The 14,685-nt window shown below is 38.0% G+C and overlaps 3 protein-coding genes and 1 long non-coding RNA gene across 6 annotated transcripts in view; 2 read left to right on the forward strand and 2 right to left on the reverse strand.

Moving 5' to 3' along the window:
* The window catches only part of LOC145237500 (uncharacterized), a 25,359-nt gene extending 15,387 nt beyond the window's left edge, over nt 1-9,972 (reverse strand). The window contains exons 1-3 of the mRNA XM_080100386.1: nt 9,837-9,972; nt 9,663-9,766; nt 5,662-5,778 (exon numbers count right to left, since the gene is read on the reverse strand). Of these exons, the coding sequence (XP_079956512.1) occupies nt 5,662-5,778; nt 9,663-9,760 (215 nt within the window). The 5' untranslated portion in view covers nt 9,761-9,766; nt 9,837-9,972. The remainder of the gene's footprint in view (nt 1-5,661; nt 5,779-9,662; nt 9,767-9,836) is intronic.
* LOC145237502 (uncharacterized) lies at nt 1,582-5,655 on the reverse strand. Its single transcript, XR_013862000.1, has 2 exons — nt 2,754-5,655; nt 1,582-2,512 (listed from the first exon to the last, which is right to left on the reverse strand). It is a non-coding gene; the product is annotated as an uncharacterized LOC145237502 (long non-coding RNA).
* Nucleotides 9,973-10,637: 665 nt separating the features above from the next.
* Nucleotides 10,638-13,204, forward strand: LOC145202638 (large ribosomal subunit protein eL14-like). Of its 3 annotated transcripts, none has more exons than XM_080075639.1 (2): nt 10,638-11,126; nt 12,375-13,204. In XM_080075639.1, the coding sequence occupies exon 1, from the start codon at nt 10,680-10,682 to the stop codon at nt 11,091-11,093; it is 414 nt and encodes a 137-aa protein (XP_079931765.1). In that variant the 5' UTR covers nt 10,638-10,679; the 3' UTR covers nt 11,094-11,126; nt 12,375-13,204. The 3 variants fall into 3 exon arrangements, with proteins under 3 accessions (XP_079931765.1, XP_079931764.1, XP_079931763.1); XM_080075638.1 differs by lacking the exon at nt 12,375-13,204 and adding an exon at nt 11,948-12,206; XM_080075637.1 differs by lacking the exon at nt 12,375-13,204 and adding an exon at nt 11,210-11,395.
* A 66-nt stretch (nt 13,205-13,270) lies between these two features.
* Nucleotides 13,271-14,645, forward strand: LOC145202637 (flap endonuclease 1-like). Its single transcript, XM_080075636.1, has one exon. The coding sequence runs from the start codon at nt 13,285-13,287 to the stop codon at nt 14,419-14,421; it is 1,137 nt and encodes a 378-aa protein (XP_079931762.1). The 5' UTR covers nt 13,271-13,284; the 3' UTR covers nt 14,422-14,645.
* Nucleotides 14,646-14,685: the final 40 nt, after the last annotated feature.

Below are 14,685 nucleotides of genomic sequence, written 5' to 3' on the forward strand. Positions count from 1 at the left end.
AATGAAAATGTTTTTCACAGGTCAACTCTAAAATACATCTAATAAACACATACCTAATATCTTTAGAATCTAACCACCATATCATAAATGAAAGGCGTACATCATAAGCGAACGAAGGGCATGACCGCTTTAAAATGAATTTTCGCGCTGACGACCCTTGTAGCATATACAGGCTCCAGATCACAAACGGTTAAAGGTAAATGAAAATGTTTTTCACAGGTCAACTCTAAAATACATCTAGTAAACACATACCAAATATCTTTATCTTATAAGAAGAACATCAAAAACAAGAGGCGTACATCATAAGCGAGCACAGGGCACGACCGCTAGTGCTGTCGATTTCATGTAGGCCTATAGCATGTAAATTTCTTGTAGCGTGTAGTATATACAATCTCAACGTAGAGTGATGATGAGCGCCTCTTGATTTTAGGGTAATGATAGGAATTGATTGATATTTTGCATGCGTTCACTCGACGTAGGTCTAGTTTAAAGTTAACCTGCGAAAAACGTTTTCAATACTTTATGTCGTTTGTATTCTGGAGCCTGTAGCCTACATGCTGCTGAGTCGACAGCGCATAAAATTATTTTAAAGCGGTCATGCCCTTCGTTCGCTTATGATGTACGCCTCTCATTTATGATGTGGTGGTTAGATTCTAAAGATATTTGGTATGTGTTTATTAGATGTATTTTAGAGTTGACCTGTGAAAACCGTTTTTGTTTACCTTAAACCGTTTGTGATCTGGAGCCTGTATATGCTGCAAAGGTCGTCTGCCCATAAAATGATTTTAAAGCGGTCATGCCCTTCGTTCGCTTATGATGTACGCCTCTCATTTATGATATGGTGGTTAGATTCTAAAGATATTAGGTATGTGTTTATTAGATGTATTTTAGAGTTGACCTGTGAAAAACATTTTCATTTATCTTAATCCGTTTGTGATCTGGAGCCTGTATATTCTACAAGGGTCGTCAGCGCAAAAAATCATTTTTAAGCGGCCATGCCCTTCGTTCGCTTATGATGTACGCCTCTCATTTATGATGTGGTGGTTAGATTCTAAAGATATTTGGTATGTGTTTACTAGATGTATTTTAGAGTTGACCTGTGAAAACCGTTTTCATTTAACTTAATCCGTTTGTGATCTGGAGCCTGTATATTCTACAAGGGTCGTCAGCGCAAAAAATCATTTTAAAGCGGTCATGCCCTTCGTTCGCTTATGATGTACGCCTCTCATTTATGATATGGTGGTTAGATTCTAAAGATATTTTTTATGCGTTTACTAGATGTATTTTAGAGTTGACCTGTGAAAACCGTTTTTATTTAACTTAAACCGCTTGTGATCTGGAGCCTGTATATGCTACAAGGGTCGTCAGCGCAAAAAATCATTTTTAAGCGGTCATGCCCTTCGTTCGCTTATGATGTACGCCTCTCATTTATCATGTGGTGGTTAGATTCTAAAGATATTTTTTATGCGTTTACTAGATGTAGTTTAGAGTTGACCTGTGAAAACCGTTTTTGTTTACATCAAGCCCTTTGTGATTTTGAACCAGTTAAGACTAGCACTTAAAATGATAAAATAACAAAAGCACAGTTAAGGGCAACATTTTATGAATGAAAAAAAAAATGAAGCACCTCATAAACCCAATTTCCACACAATAACATACTCATATTGGGTGCCACAGTTATATGAAAGAAGAAATAAATGTGAAGAGGATAAATAATTAGAAGATTGATTTATCAAGCAAAAACCTGCATTTACAATGAGTACACTGAAAAGGGGTCATCAAGTAAACAGACTGAGAAACAAAAAAGGTGAAACAACATTGTACAGCTGAAAATGCAATGTGTTGCGAGTTACTGAAATAAAATTAAACAAGCTACCATGTGAAAGATGAGGTTGTATCAAACAATCCTGGCAAACAAGCTATCATAGCGATTACTGGTCAAAAATAATAGTTTTTCATTCCTGTCTAATGAATCACTTTTACTGAAAGAGTCTACATCAAAGTGAAAATGTATAAATATTTATCCAAAAGATGCTTTTTTAACGACGCCATGATTATGTCATGTAGATAAGACAGCGTTAATATCAACAAATGTTTAAACACATCTAACCAACACAACAAGTTTGCCTTAATTTGGGTAAGAGATTAAAATAATACCAACAAATCATTGAACACATCTAACATAACAAGTTTGCTTTAAATTGGGCACAAGAATTGTTAAATAAACCTGCCTTCGGGTAGTACATTGGCAAAAAACACACATATTTCGATTTGATTCATGTAAAACTGAAGTGTGTGGTGAATATCTTAAAATAAAATGTTCCCCTGCAAGTGAGGCAAGAAGCATTTTGTATGCATCAATGATTTAGCTGACACTTCAGAGAGCTCATTTCACCCACACCATTCTTCCACCATCAATTACTTTCTTCCATGTAGTCCAAGGCAATCTTGAATTACCTTTGAAATGATTCTGCTGATTTTTTCTGCTTCTATTCAGTTTCCAGATGTTGAACTGCAACAAAAAATAAAAGAAAAAGTGTATGCAACATTTAATTTGACAAGTAGGAGTTTACACAAAAATGCTTGAGTTAGGCCAGTAGATAGAAAGCCAATGTTTTACAAAACCAGGATCACACTAGAGATGAGCTACCATATTTTTAAACATGCCTAAAAAGATAACAAATTACCATCTGCTAAAATAATAGAAACAGTTGAGAATGACAAGCATATCATGACAATTGACAACCACTTACCATGTATCATTGCTTTTTAAATCCAATGTCCCAAGTCCTTCATTTGATAGTGTGTTAGGCCCTAGTTTGCTTCATGAAGCACTAGAAATGCTTCCCCCACCCTGAACTGTCACTTTTCATTACTCCATTTGTTATCAGAACATGGATGCCTATTAGATGCTATTTCACTGCTTAAAATACGTTTGCTTTTGTCACAACAGTTCACATTTAACTGCCAATTTCATGTAAAACCCATTTCACCTGCGATTATTTCCAAAGAAAATATAATATTTTTCAATAAAAAATAAATTTATTGCTTCACTACCCTTGCCGATAAAATCGGGCTGTGTTATAACACATGTTCTAAAATTATAACACCGCCCGATAAGAAACGGGGATTTTTTCATAACACAAGCGCTTTTAATCGGGCACTTGTTGACGAATCGGGTGCATTTTTTGCGAGACAAGCGGTTGTCACGCATCAGCAGTTACCACTGTTTTTGTGCCTTGTCTGCACAAAGCAAGCCTTTGAAGCGGAAAATTAAATATTGCAAATGCACCTTGTAAACCAACCTTTGTGGAGTTAAGATTCCACAGAAACACAGGCGCATTTAACACATTGTGCTACCTAAAACATTTTTATTGACAAAATGCTTTTGTGACTAGGACCAATGTGAGGTATATATGCTTTCAAATTTAAATTTAACAGTTTAAGCCACTGTTTCTTGACCAAACAGTACTAACAAACTCGCTTTAAACAGAAGAAAAAACGAAGGAAAAAATGCACACCAAATATTAGGGATTTTCGCATTGATTTCAGTAACCTCTTTAAGTTGCATAGACACAAACAAGGGTAGGTAGATTTTTACTGCTAGTTCGTGGAATAGGGCAGGGGTCCGCAAATAGTGGGTCGCGAGACCTTCCAGTCTGGGTCGCGAAATATTTTAAGTTTCCCATGAATATTCTACAGTATTAATGAATTTCGGCTTTTTTCAACCTTTTAATCATTATTGCATTGTTACGTATGACTACGTAACTGTGCCATACAGTCTATGTAACAATGCAAAAATTTAAGCGCACCTAAGCAAGCATGCGTTTTGTGATTAGCTGTGTTCTCAACACATAGCCCACAGTTCTCATTTGTTAGGATAAATACGTTCGTTTACCTACTGTGAAAACAGCAACTGACAATAGCATTATAGCCGTCTTAATATTGATATTTAGTTGCTTAGTATTTTCCACAAACTTACATGCTAACAAAATGCTTGGGTCGCGATAATTTAGAGCAATTTTTTTAGGGTGGCGCCAAAAAGTATTTGCGGACCCCTGGAATAGGGTAAACACCGATTTGTGTTGTTGACCACCACATTTCGATTTTCGTAACAAGTGAGTAGTGACTAAGCTACCTGGTAATAACCACAACGAATATTTTACTTGTTTGTTAGATTGTTTGAGTCACTGCGGTTGCGGGCACGGTGCCAAAGTGTGTTAATTTTAAACATGGACAAAAGGCAGATGACCTTGGATTTGGCTGTTTAAGTTGTTAATGTTAAACCTTGCTATAGGATACTTTTTCGGCGTGACCTGTTAAACATTTTTATGGGAAGAAATATGTCTTTGGCTCAACAAACCGAAAAGTAGCCAAGTAAAAGAACATATCCCTTTAACGCTTTAACAGACGCAAGTAAAACGTATCGTAGGTATAACGTTTGTATGCAGTGATAATTTCGGTGGGCTACAGTTAAAAACGCAACATTTATGGAGTGTTTTCAGAAAAAAAACATTAAATGGTGTTTCACGCCTTCCTCGATCAATTTCCACAAACTAACATTAAAAATGCCACCCGTGCTTCTATAGATTTTCTTCTTTGTCATGTGTTTATGCAGGGGTGTATTTACGCACATTCTATAAGTCAAGCGAAACCAACTTGCAAATCCCGAGAAACTGAGGAAAGCAGATAAGAAAAGTCACACTTTTTCGCGGTTGACTTCTCTGGCAGCCTGGGTTTGCTGCGTTGGGAGATCTATCAAGTGCAGCTGAAGTCACGCGGAACGATAAACAGGCCCAACCGCAGTGACTGTTTTTCTGGTGCCGTAAACGTGTGACCTATACCTGAATGGACGTGAGTTTTTGGAACTAAACCTAAAAGACTGAATTAATTAAGGAAAAAAACAAACATCATATGAATCATCCCTTGAGTAAAAGCAACTTTTGACAGCGGGTGCTTCGTTTGAACATTGAAAATATCTCCAAGAGTCGGTTTCAACTAACATAACATTTTCAGTAATTTGGTTAATGAGGATTTTTTTGCGTTTTCTTCTTTTAAGGCTTGATGTCAACGGGAAATCGTTTTCGGATGATGAAAAGATTGGAATAACAAATAAGTCTATACCTCAAGCAAATGGGGAAGCGTTTCCGTGGAATGTAAACTACCGTGATCCCATGTTTTAAAGAAAATAGTTTCCCAATACAGAGCATAAAACGAGTAAACAAGATGACTCAAATACGCGGAATGCTATGTATAAATTGCCCGACAACATCCTGTTGTGGCCACATAGTGTACTTTATCTAATATTTTGACGTCTGTGTGAAAATTTAGTTCTTACTTTTTAATATAACTTAATAGGCAAAGTCAACGCAAACTATAGGCGGTAGTATTTAAGCTTTAACAGCAAAAACTTTGAAGAATACGAGTTGGTATGGGCAGCTAATTGGAAATGTGTTGGGCACACATGCAAAACATATTGCGTTACAAGACTTTTGTATATTTTACAGATATTTACACCGTTTGCAATTACTTCGCGAAACAAATTTGCCCTGAATATTTGTTTCGGACTGAATTTCGCAAATAGTTACAATAGCAGATAAATAGTGTATGACTTGTACAGACATCAAGCCAATAAATGATAAGCTGTAGTATGTGACTTACTTTATGAAATACGGTCTGTCAGAGTAGTCGAGTGCCAGTTCCCATCCATACGGCAAATTGTAAGCGCAAGACCAACTTTCCAGTGGAGGCAGAATCTGTACGGTTTGACTATGCAAGCTGCAAGTGTACAAAACAGTGATTATATGTTTTAGTTTTTGTGACCTATCTGCATTGCATACATGCTTTATCATCTTGGTTTCTACGATTGATATCAAACAATGTTCATGGCCATATTAAATTCATACAGTCGTGCAAAAACTGATTACTTTTCGGAATGTTTCGGCAGATCGCTTTAATGGCCATGTCTCTATCGCTTTCTACAAGATTTTGAATGGCGTAAAGATTTTTTTTGCCCATGGATGCGTGCCCTACAAGTGGGTTCAAAATGAACGGAGCAAAGCATACAAATCTATTGTGATACGCATACACGCACTAACTAACCAAGAACATGAGATCTAGAGAAATTTCAAACGAGTAACTGCTGCAAAATGGATTTGATTGCTCAACTATCATTAAAATTGGTGCAAAATATTGTTGGGTTGCCAAGCAGTGTCACTTAATCTGGGTCAAGGCCACTTGCCCTCACGCCCCATACACGTGACATTTCGTGGTAGCACGCGCAACGTTGACTGCCCAATGAACAACGGAGCTATGCGAGTTTGCGTTCAATCGGAACAGTGAGAAGTGAAAAGCGACGGAGCGAGTAGGAAACCGGCGACAACTCCTCACAGCATCTTCCTGCACAATACTAAGAAATTCACCACTCGTATCTCGGTTGCTTGATTAGTGACTGGTAAGTCATCTATATTTGAAGTACAGTAGTCCTAACTGATGCAGATGTGGCCCTTCTAGTCGTATGTTATGAATAGTTCGAACGCAACGGTAAACAAGAAAAGTTTGTGTCGTAATGGCAACCTATAGACTGTAGCTCTTAGACAATTTTCGCATTTGATTACACATCATTTTCGTAAAATGCAATGCACCTATAGTCATTACCTAAGCAAAGCATGATAAAAATGCAAGCCATGTCTGTATGCGAACTTTTTAACATTAACTTGATGCAATGAAAAACGCAATTGATGCCTGTACATTTGACCCAACCCTTACCCACCGCATACAGCTACTTATTGTTGGCTAATAAACAGACGGAAATCTTCAGAAGTTCATTGAAAGTTAGCACAAATACGCATTACAAAGTCCAAAACGACAGCGTTACAATTTCTTTCAACGTTTGTGTAACACGCTTTTCCAGAAAACGAAATCTGATATGATTTTTTAAATCTCAATGAATTCAAACCGTCTAAGATTATCTTTTACAAATAGGCCGCTTAAGGCCACCAAGAGTTAAACGCCATGTGTGACCATAAATAATGCATAGAATACCTCGAAAAGCTAGTGCATCATTACTTAATGCAATTTGTTTCGTGCAGGCCATAAATTACCGTTTAATGCTGTGCAAGCCAACACTTTAGCTGTATATGACACTGTAAATCTCATCTGCCACTAAGATGCAATCGAAAGGCTTTGCCTCTAAACTGGACCAATTAAATTTTAGTACATTCGTGCGAGCAAAATTGAAAACCTCAACGATATACAGCAGAAGTTTTCTAACTCTGTGGCTTTGCGACATTATGTGAATTTTATCCAGTTTCTACGCAAACAGACCCATTGATGGTCATTTTAATGCCATCAGAGGGAGAGATATAGCTCAAGAGCCCCCAGAAAGCGACTCTAGCAAAGAATCCGTTGGACAAAAGTAGCATCGGCTTACATTATCACAACAAAGAAACTCAAGCAAAACAATCGGCGATCACAAACGACAACCGTGCGTTTCATTGAGGGTATAATTTGTCTCTTGATTCGATCTGTGGTGATCAATGCAAAACGTTTTAACGGTTGCTGTTTCAAACATAGCCCCGTTCTTTATTGTAAGGCAAGAAGTGTTCAATCAAAATAGACAAGTGCTCTTGTTATTACTTCTGCATTTGCGCATTTGCTGTCAGGGTTTTGGGTCTCTAATTGTTTCCTATTGCGATGGGCAGCGCTATCAATAATTCATCGTGACAAAATCGTTCGGCAACAGGGGAATCTTGTCCACGCGTTGTCGAACTTTAAATATCGACTGAAATGCTCGTCTTAAAGCTCACCCCATATCACCCATACGTTTTGTTGAGGTTACAATTGTAATGCAGTGTATAGCAACTTTAATGCATGTCGGCCATAGTAGACCTCTACAAATTTTACCTTACTCTAAAATCTATATCCGTTAGGGATTAAATAAAGTTTGTCTGCAGTGATGCCAATCACATAAATCACGGTCAACGCATATTTCTAAACTTCAACTTCTTTGAATTCGAAGTTAAAGAGGTCACATACGCCGCACGACTCCGTCATTTGAAAGCCTGCCTTTAAATAAGCTTTCAATTGACAAGAGCTCTATTGACAGTTGAAGCGTTGATTGTCGTTTTGGCCCTCGTAAACCTCTTGACCGACACACGAAGTTATAAACATTCACTATACGATTTTCGCCCTGTAGCACAAGTTAAAATTGTCACATTTAAGTAACACAAAACGATACGTGATTGATATTGTACGGGATATTTCGGCGTCCAATTAATCCATTTACCCATACACGCTGTTTCGTTGTTCAAGTTTGAACTGCACGTCATTTTTGAGAATTCATTTGTATTACAAAACTGATACAGACAAAAACGAAACGATTTTTTCGCGTACTTCCTTTGGAGATCCATTATGAAAGCCCGAATGTCTAAAATTAAAAATCGATGTTACGCGTGACGCTTCGAAGTCAAAGGTCACTTGTTGCTTTATTGGCCTTGCGAGGTGTATCACCACCCGAACATCCAGTAATAAAGATACCAAGTAATAACAGTTCAAAATTTGATTGCGATTCTGCGGAGTGCACAGATTAAAGGCCATTAACCGTGAAATGCGCTTTTAATCAATCGATGCTTGATCGTTGGAGGCAACCGAACAAGAATTTAATTTCAAATCATCGATTGGATGGCGCTGCAGCTCTCTCCAAGGGCGCTTTGTCGAATTCAAGTTTTTTCGGCGCCCTGATTTTGTGGTATAAACGGTACTTGTCCTATATTATGAGCTAGTCGTTTGCTGCAAGCTAATCTAGGACAATACGCGATTTGAAAGGAAGGTTGCAAGACCATGCAGTGTTTATACATGTTTGGTTGCAATGTGGATACCCTTACCACTACGCATGCAGTTACTGCTTAATTTGACACAACTGGCAATCAAATGTAACAGGATGATATGACAAGAAGGGAAAGCAGCTGTTTGGTGCACCATAGGGGTACAAACACAACCCGGCGTCAGGTGTTCTGCCAAGTCCCAAATGGTATGAATATTTTATGTTTATCTGACTGACGGTCACGGTGCAGCAAAGTGAATGAGGTGCAGGGACTCTTAATCTGCTTTCTCTCTCCTTGGCGTCTGTACACAAGTGTGCTACGTTGCACTATATATACTACCGTGTTTCCAAATACAACACATTTGGACCGGCGTCAATGGATCGTGACATATCGATTGCTGGAAAAAAACCTGTACAATCGACCGCGCAGTTTTCTGACACATGCGTAAAAAATGTACCCATTTGTGGTCAACACATCTTCTCGTATTGCCCAAGTGCAGTTCGGCGCTTTATTCAAATCGCTGGGTAGTCATGCGCGATGTCAACAGGGATTTCAAGATATACTTCGCAATGTATATGTTGAAGTAGTATCGAGGGGTTTGAAGAGCAGCCGCAGGAAACAGATTCGCCCAATTGTCGCCGACATACTTTCTTCCTTAAACGTTTTAAAAACGCGCATTTTGTGTCTGGCGGCTTTTTGCTTAACCGGGCACAACCACGATTGAAAGACGAACCACAGTTACACAGTTGGCCGCTCATCATTGCGCAAATTGCCGTGCCGCTGCGAAGGCGCCACGCTGTTTTCTCTGATCTAAGTGAGGGCCTGTTTACAACTCACCTGTAATAATACACCCGTCCATTCAATCCCAGCCGAGCTTCCCAGGCACTTGATAAGAATTTTAACGGTCTTTGGGGATTTGGTTTGTCCATGACCATCTTGGTCTGTTCAACAAGTCTATATTGTTAACTTTTGACTCAAGCAAAAAAAAATTTTTGCAAAAATTAAACTTACTTGCTTAGAACACCTGTCCTTGCAGAGCCAAGACCATATGTATATCCATGTAGCTACAACATTTCACAATCACAAGAACATTCAACTAGCTATTTGTTATAAACTAACTATAAGTTCCCAAAATAAACATGTGTTTATCGTGCATTTGCGCATTACATCTTTCTGCATGCTTAAATCAAACTGAAGCGCATCCTATAACTGTGTATTCCACAGTAGGCTAGTCTACAGCGTGCATGTCATGTCTCAACTAACATAAGTATTTAGCCAGAGACAATGCTATTCTCTGAGGCACACAAGAAGCCAGAAAAATGATTTAACGGGCAAGCGAATGCCAATGCCTACTTTAGAAAAAGCGCCCCGCTTCGATCACTTGGCTGCGTTTGTGCCGAAAGAAAAGCAGTGCGACACAAATCAGCCCTTTGTCGTCGCCTGGCGGCAATTTGTTCAATTTAAGTTAATTTTGCATGTTAGCAAAATATGTCATTACAAATCACAATGTATTTTCGCTACATGTAAGCAAAAACGCCAGGCGTTCCAGATTATATTTTGACAAGTTGATTGGAAAACATATAGGCCTTCCGCACTGGTTCTCCTCAAGCGAAAATGTTTTCAATATAGTTTTATTAAAATTTGTTCTGAACTTAAACTTATTCATTTACATGTACTATCGTTTAGTTTACTATGGGTAATTTATTGAAGAAAACAAAGCTGAAAATAAAATAATACAGAAAACAAAATTAAAAAAAATATAGTTTCCAATCGTTGTGAAATAACATAATCACGCAAGTCAGCGGTGCGGAACGGTGTGTGGCCTCTTTCTCGATCGCCGTGCTAAAAGGCAAGATGGTGTACAAAAAGTTTGTCGAAATTGGCTCCGTGGTCTACATCAGCCAAGGGCCACAGGCAGGAAAGTTGGCAGCTATTGTCAACGTCATCGACCAAAACCGCCTTTTAGTGGATGGGCCGTGTAACAACGTCCCGCGATGCGTGGTCAATTTGAAAAATGTTCACTTGACCAAATTTCGCATAGACCTGAAATGGGGTTCCCGAACCAGTACAGTAAAGAAGGCTTGGGAGACGTCAAATGTGAATGAAAGTTGGGCGGACAGCAACTGGTGCAAGAAGATTCAAGCAAAGGCAAGGAAAGCCCAGCTCACCGACTTTGATCGCTTCAAGTTAATGAAGTTGAAGCAAAAGCGAAGACGCATCATTGCCAGTGAGCTTAACAAGATGAAAAAGGCGGCAAAGGCATCTTAATAACAAAATCAACAATAAAGCCAACCTGTTCGGGTAACAACTTGTGTGTTTTTTTCAGTCAAAGCTAGTGAGTCTGAAAACTGTATTTGATAACAAAAAGTATCTTTTACTTTTAGGTAAATTTCTTCCCAATATCAGAAAATATCTACATGCTAAATGAAAATCAAACCCCAAAAAGGATTTAATAATTATTAATTGTTGCCGTATGCTCAAGCTTGGTGTCAGTTACATGCAAACCTTGTTTAAAGAAAATTATTGTCAGAAGTTAAATCAGATTTGTAACATGACAGTCAAATGGCTTATTGGGATATTGTACTGACTAAACTTCTAGCAGCCCTAGTGTACCCTGAGACATTGCTTGAAACTGCAGCCATTTGCTTCCAGATATAAAGAGCCATGTAAATTAAGTTGGGTTACAGCACTGAAAAATCACTGCAATTGATTTGTGACAGATTATAATACTGGTTTATTCTCGTTGAAGATATTGCTTTTTCTACTTGCAGGATCAAAAGTCCAAGCGCGCAAAACAACAGGACTTATTTTCCTGTGATAGGTTTTCGATTGAATGTTCCACAGATTAGTTGTATATATGCTTTATCAGCTTTATACAGTTACTACCATGATTACACTTTAAATACAATGGTAACTTAGTGCCAACTAATTTATCGGTGACTAACTTTTATAAAACATTCAGAAACATGCTTCACTCATCACAACATAATAAAAGCCCTATGTTATAGGCCTAGTGGGCTTGTCTGACAACATTGTAAAAGTACAATCAGTGAAGCCCAAGTGAAACACAAACAGTCAAAATCTAATATGGTGATACATAAAAATTGTACAAAGTTGTTTAGAATGACTTCCACACAGAGCATTTCCAGAAATATCTTTTCCTAACGTGGATCGATGACAGGGAAAATTCCAATGGTTCCCAGAACAGTGATGCAGTCTTTTGGAGGGCCTGATATTGTTTTTGAAAAGCGATATTATACAATTTCGTCGCATTTCATTGTTTTTGTTGTTGCTGATAGCCTGTAAACATAATGCCTACTTAAATTAAAATTATTTATTTAAAACCTGACAGAAATAAATGTATCTATCAAATTCCTGGGATTGAAATATTATGCATTTGTCAAAAAAGGTCATATGAAGTGGAGATACGACCAGGGTCTGCTGGATCTAGTTGTCAATTTTAGTGGGGTGCTGCACCCTTACTCGCGTCGTTGTTTTTTTGGTTTTGGTAACAAAGCCGCGATTGACACCACTGACTTTTTTTGAAAGGAAGTCAACAAAATTTCTTCCGGTGTTCGAAAAGACTCGACCACGTGACTTTCTCAAGGGTAGGTTAATAAAACAGTGGATCATCCATGTAGGGTTAAAATAACAAACACGTTTGCAACAACGAATTGTGCTTTTTTAGCATTAAAATAAGTTTCGTTTTAGAATTGCTTACATGCAATGTCGCTATCGAGCTATATCCAGTGACGTAAAACTAGTTGGAACAACTATTAGGAAGGAGCCAATGCATTTTCAAGGGATGTGGAGAGGGGAGTTAGCTTAAAACACTCATTCCTGATTCACAAAATGTGCAATTTTAAAATTTGGAGAGGAAAGATACAGGGACCCCTGGGCGGTTGCGTTTCTCTTGCTGCGAGATAACCCAACTCTCATAGTAATACAAACAGAACTCGCAGAAACTGAACAAAATTTTTCACCAAACTGGTTTTTCGGTTTACATGTTTCCCTGTCCTTTGAACAGAACAAAATACGACGTTTGAAGCACTTAAAAAGTAGAAAGTATCATTTACGTATTTTTCTAACAATAAGTTCTGGTTGAATGATCACGCTTTGGCGCGCATGGGAGCAAAATGCGATTGTTCATTATAAGCATTTGATAAAATAAAAACAGATTGTTTTGGAATTTTGCTCAAATACAAAAATCAACTTAGCCCCGCAGTATGGTAATAGAAAAATACAAGCAACAAAGGGCAGTATTTGCGTTTTTTTATTTACAATCAGTAACCACATCTTGGGGCGGGAAATCCAGTTGTCATTTGACATAATATAGTTTGCCTAAAGCCGAAACAATAACTTCTTCTGCAATATTTTAGGTTTAGCACTTCAGCTATATATCTATAGGGTGTACATTACATAACTCTGATAAGCAAACATTGCAACAAGCAAACCAAAAATGGGAATACTTGGTTTATCAAAGTTGATTTTTGACAAAGCTCCATCAGCAGTAAAGGAAAACAGCATTAAAAACTATTTCGGTCGAAAGGTGGCCATTGATGCCTCTATGGCAGTATACCAATTCCTCATTGCAATTAGACAAGATGGAAATCAGCTGACAAATGATGAAGGTGAAGTCACCAGCCACATTGCAGGTTTATTTTATCGCACCATCAGGCTTCTTGAAAATGGCATAAAACCAGTCTTTGTTTTTGATGGTAAGCCACCTCAAATGAAGTCTGGTGAACTAGCTAAGAGAGCAGAAAGAAGAGAAGAAGCTGAAAAGCAACTGGCGAAAGCACAAGAAACTGGTGAAAGTCAAGATGTTGAAAAATTCTCAAGAAGACTTGTCAAGGTCACCAAAGAACATATGTTCGATTGCAAAAAGCTTCTTCGCCTAATGGGTGTCCCTGTAGTTGAGGCACCAACAGAGGCAGAAGCACAGTGTGCTACTTTAGTCAAATCAGGCAAAGTTTATGCCACAGCTACTGAGGATATGGATGCACTTACTTTTCACTCTAACCGACTGCTGAGACATATGACCTTTAGTGAAGCAAGGAAAATGCCAATTCAAGAGTTTGTGTATGATCGTGTTCTATCAGAAATGGAGTTTACACATGAACAGTTTGTTGACCTGTGTATTTTACTAGGATGTGACTATTGCGAACATATTCGTGGAATTGGACCCAAAAGGGCTTTCGATTTGTTGAAGCAACACAAAAGCATAGAGAAGATCCTACAGTCCATTGATACAAAGAAGTACACTGTGCCAGAAGACTGGGTGTACAAAGAAGCAAGACAGCTTTTTCTTCAGCCTGATGTATCTGAAGCGAGTAACGTTGAATTAAAATGGACTGAACCAGATGTTGAGGGGATTGTAAAGTTTATGGTTGAGGAGAAAGGATTCAATGAAGATCGCATCCGAAATGGCATTAAGAAAATCGAAAAGAGTCGGCAAACTAGTACACAAGGCCGCCTTGATGATTTCTTTAAAGTTATGCCATCTACACCAAAAACCAAAAGAAAATCAGATACCAAAATAAAGTCGGAGTCAGCAAAGAAAAAAGCCAAAACCTCATTTAAACGAGGAAAGTAATGTGCAAAATACAAAAAAATTGGATGATGTATATTAGTCTTCAATTGGATGATATACTTTTGGCCATCATGTGCATTGTTTTCCTGTTTTGGTTTAGAATACTGAGGTTAATATTCATAGACATTTGTGTCATTCTTGTTCAATGATCTACTGCCATGCATAAGCTAAATATTGTTATTGTACAGTATCATTTTTTGTGTTCATGTAAATACTTTGTCTTGTAGCTGCAGAAATTAAGTCAATTAAACTTAATTAAAAAGTTGG

This window comes from Phallusia mammillata, chromosome 7 (genome assembly GCF_965637545.1).
Source record: "Phallusia mammillata chromosome 7, kaPhaMamm4.hap1.1, whole genome shotgun sequence".
Taxonomy (NCBI): domain Eukaryota; kingdom Metazoa; phylum Chordata; class Ascidiacea; order Phlebobranchia; family Ascidiidae; genus Phallusia; species Phallusia mammillata.

What these genes read in the sequence shown, in the direction of transcription:
- LOC145202638 (XM_080075639.1), top strand. Translation starts at nt 10,680, where the DNA reads ATGGTGTACAAAAAGTTTGTCGAAATTGGCTCCGTGGTCTACATCAGC.
- LOC145202637 (XM_080075636.1), top strand. Translation starts at nt 13,285, where the DNA reads ATGGGAATACTTGGTTTATCAAAGTTGATTTTTGACAAAGCTCCATCA.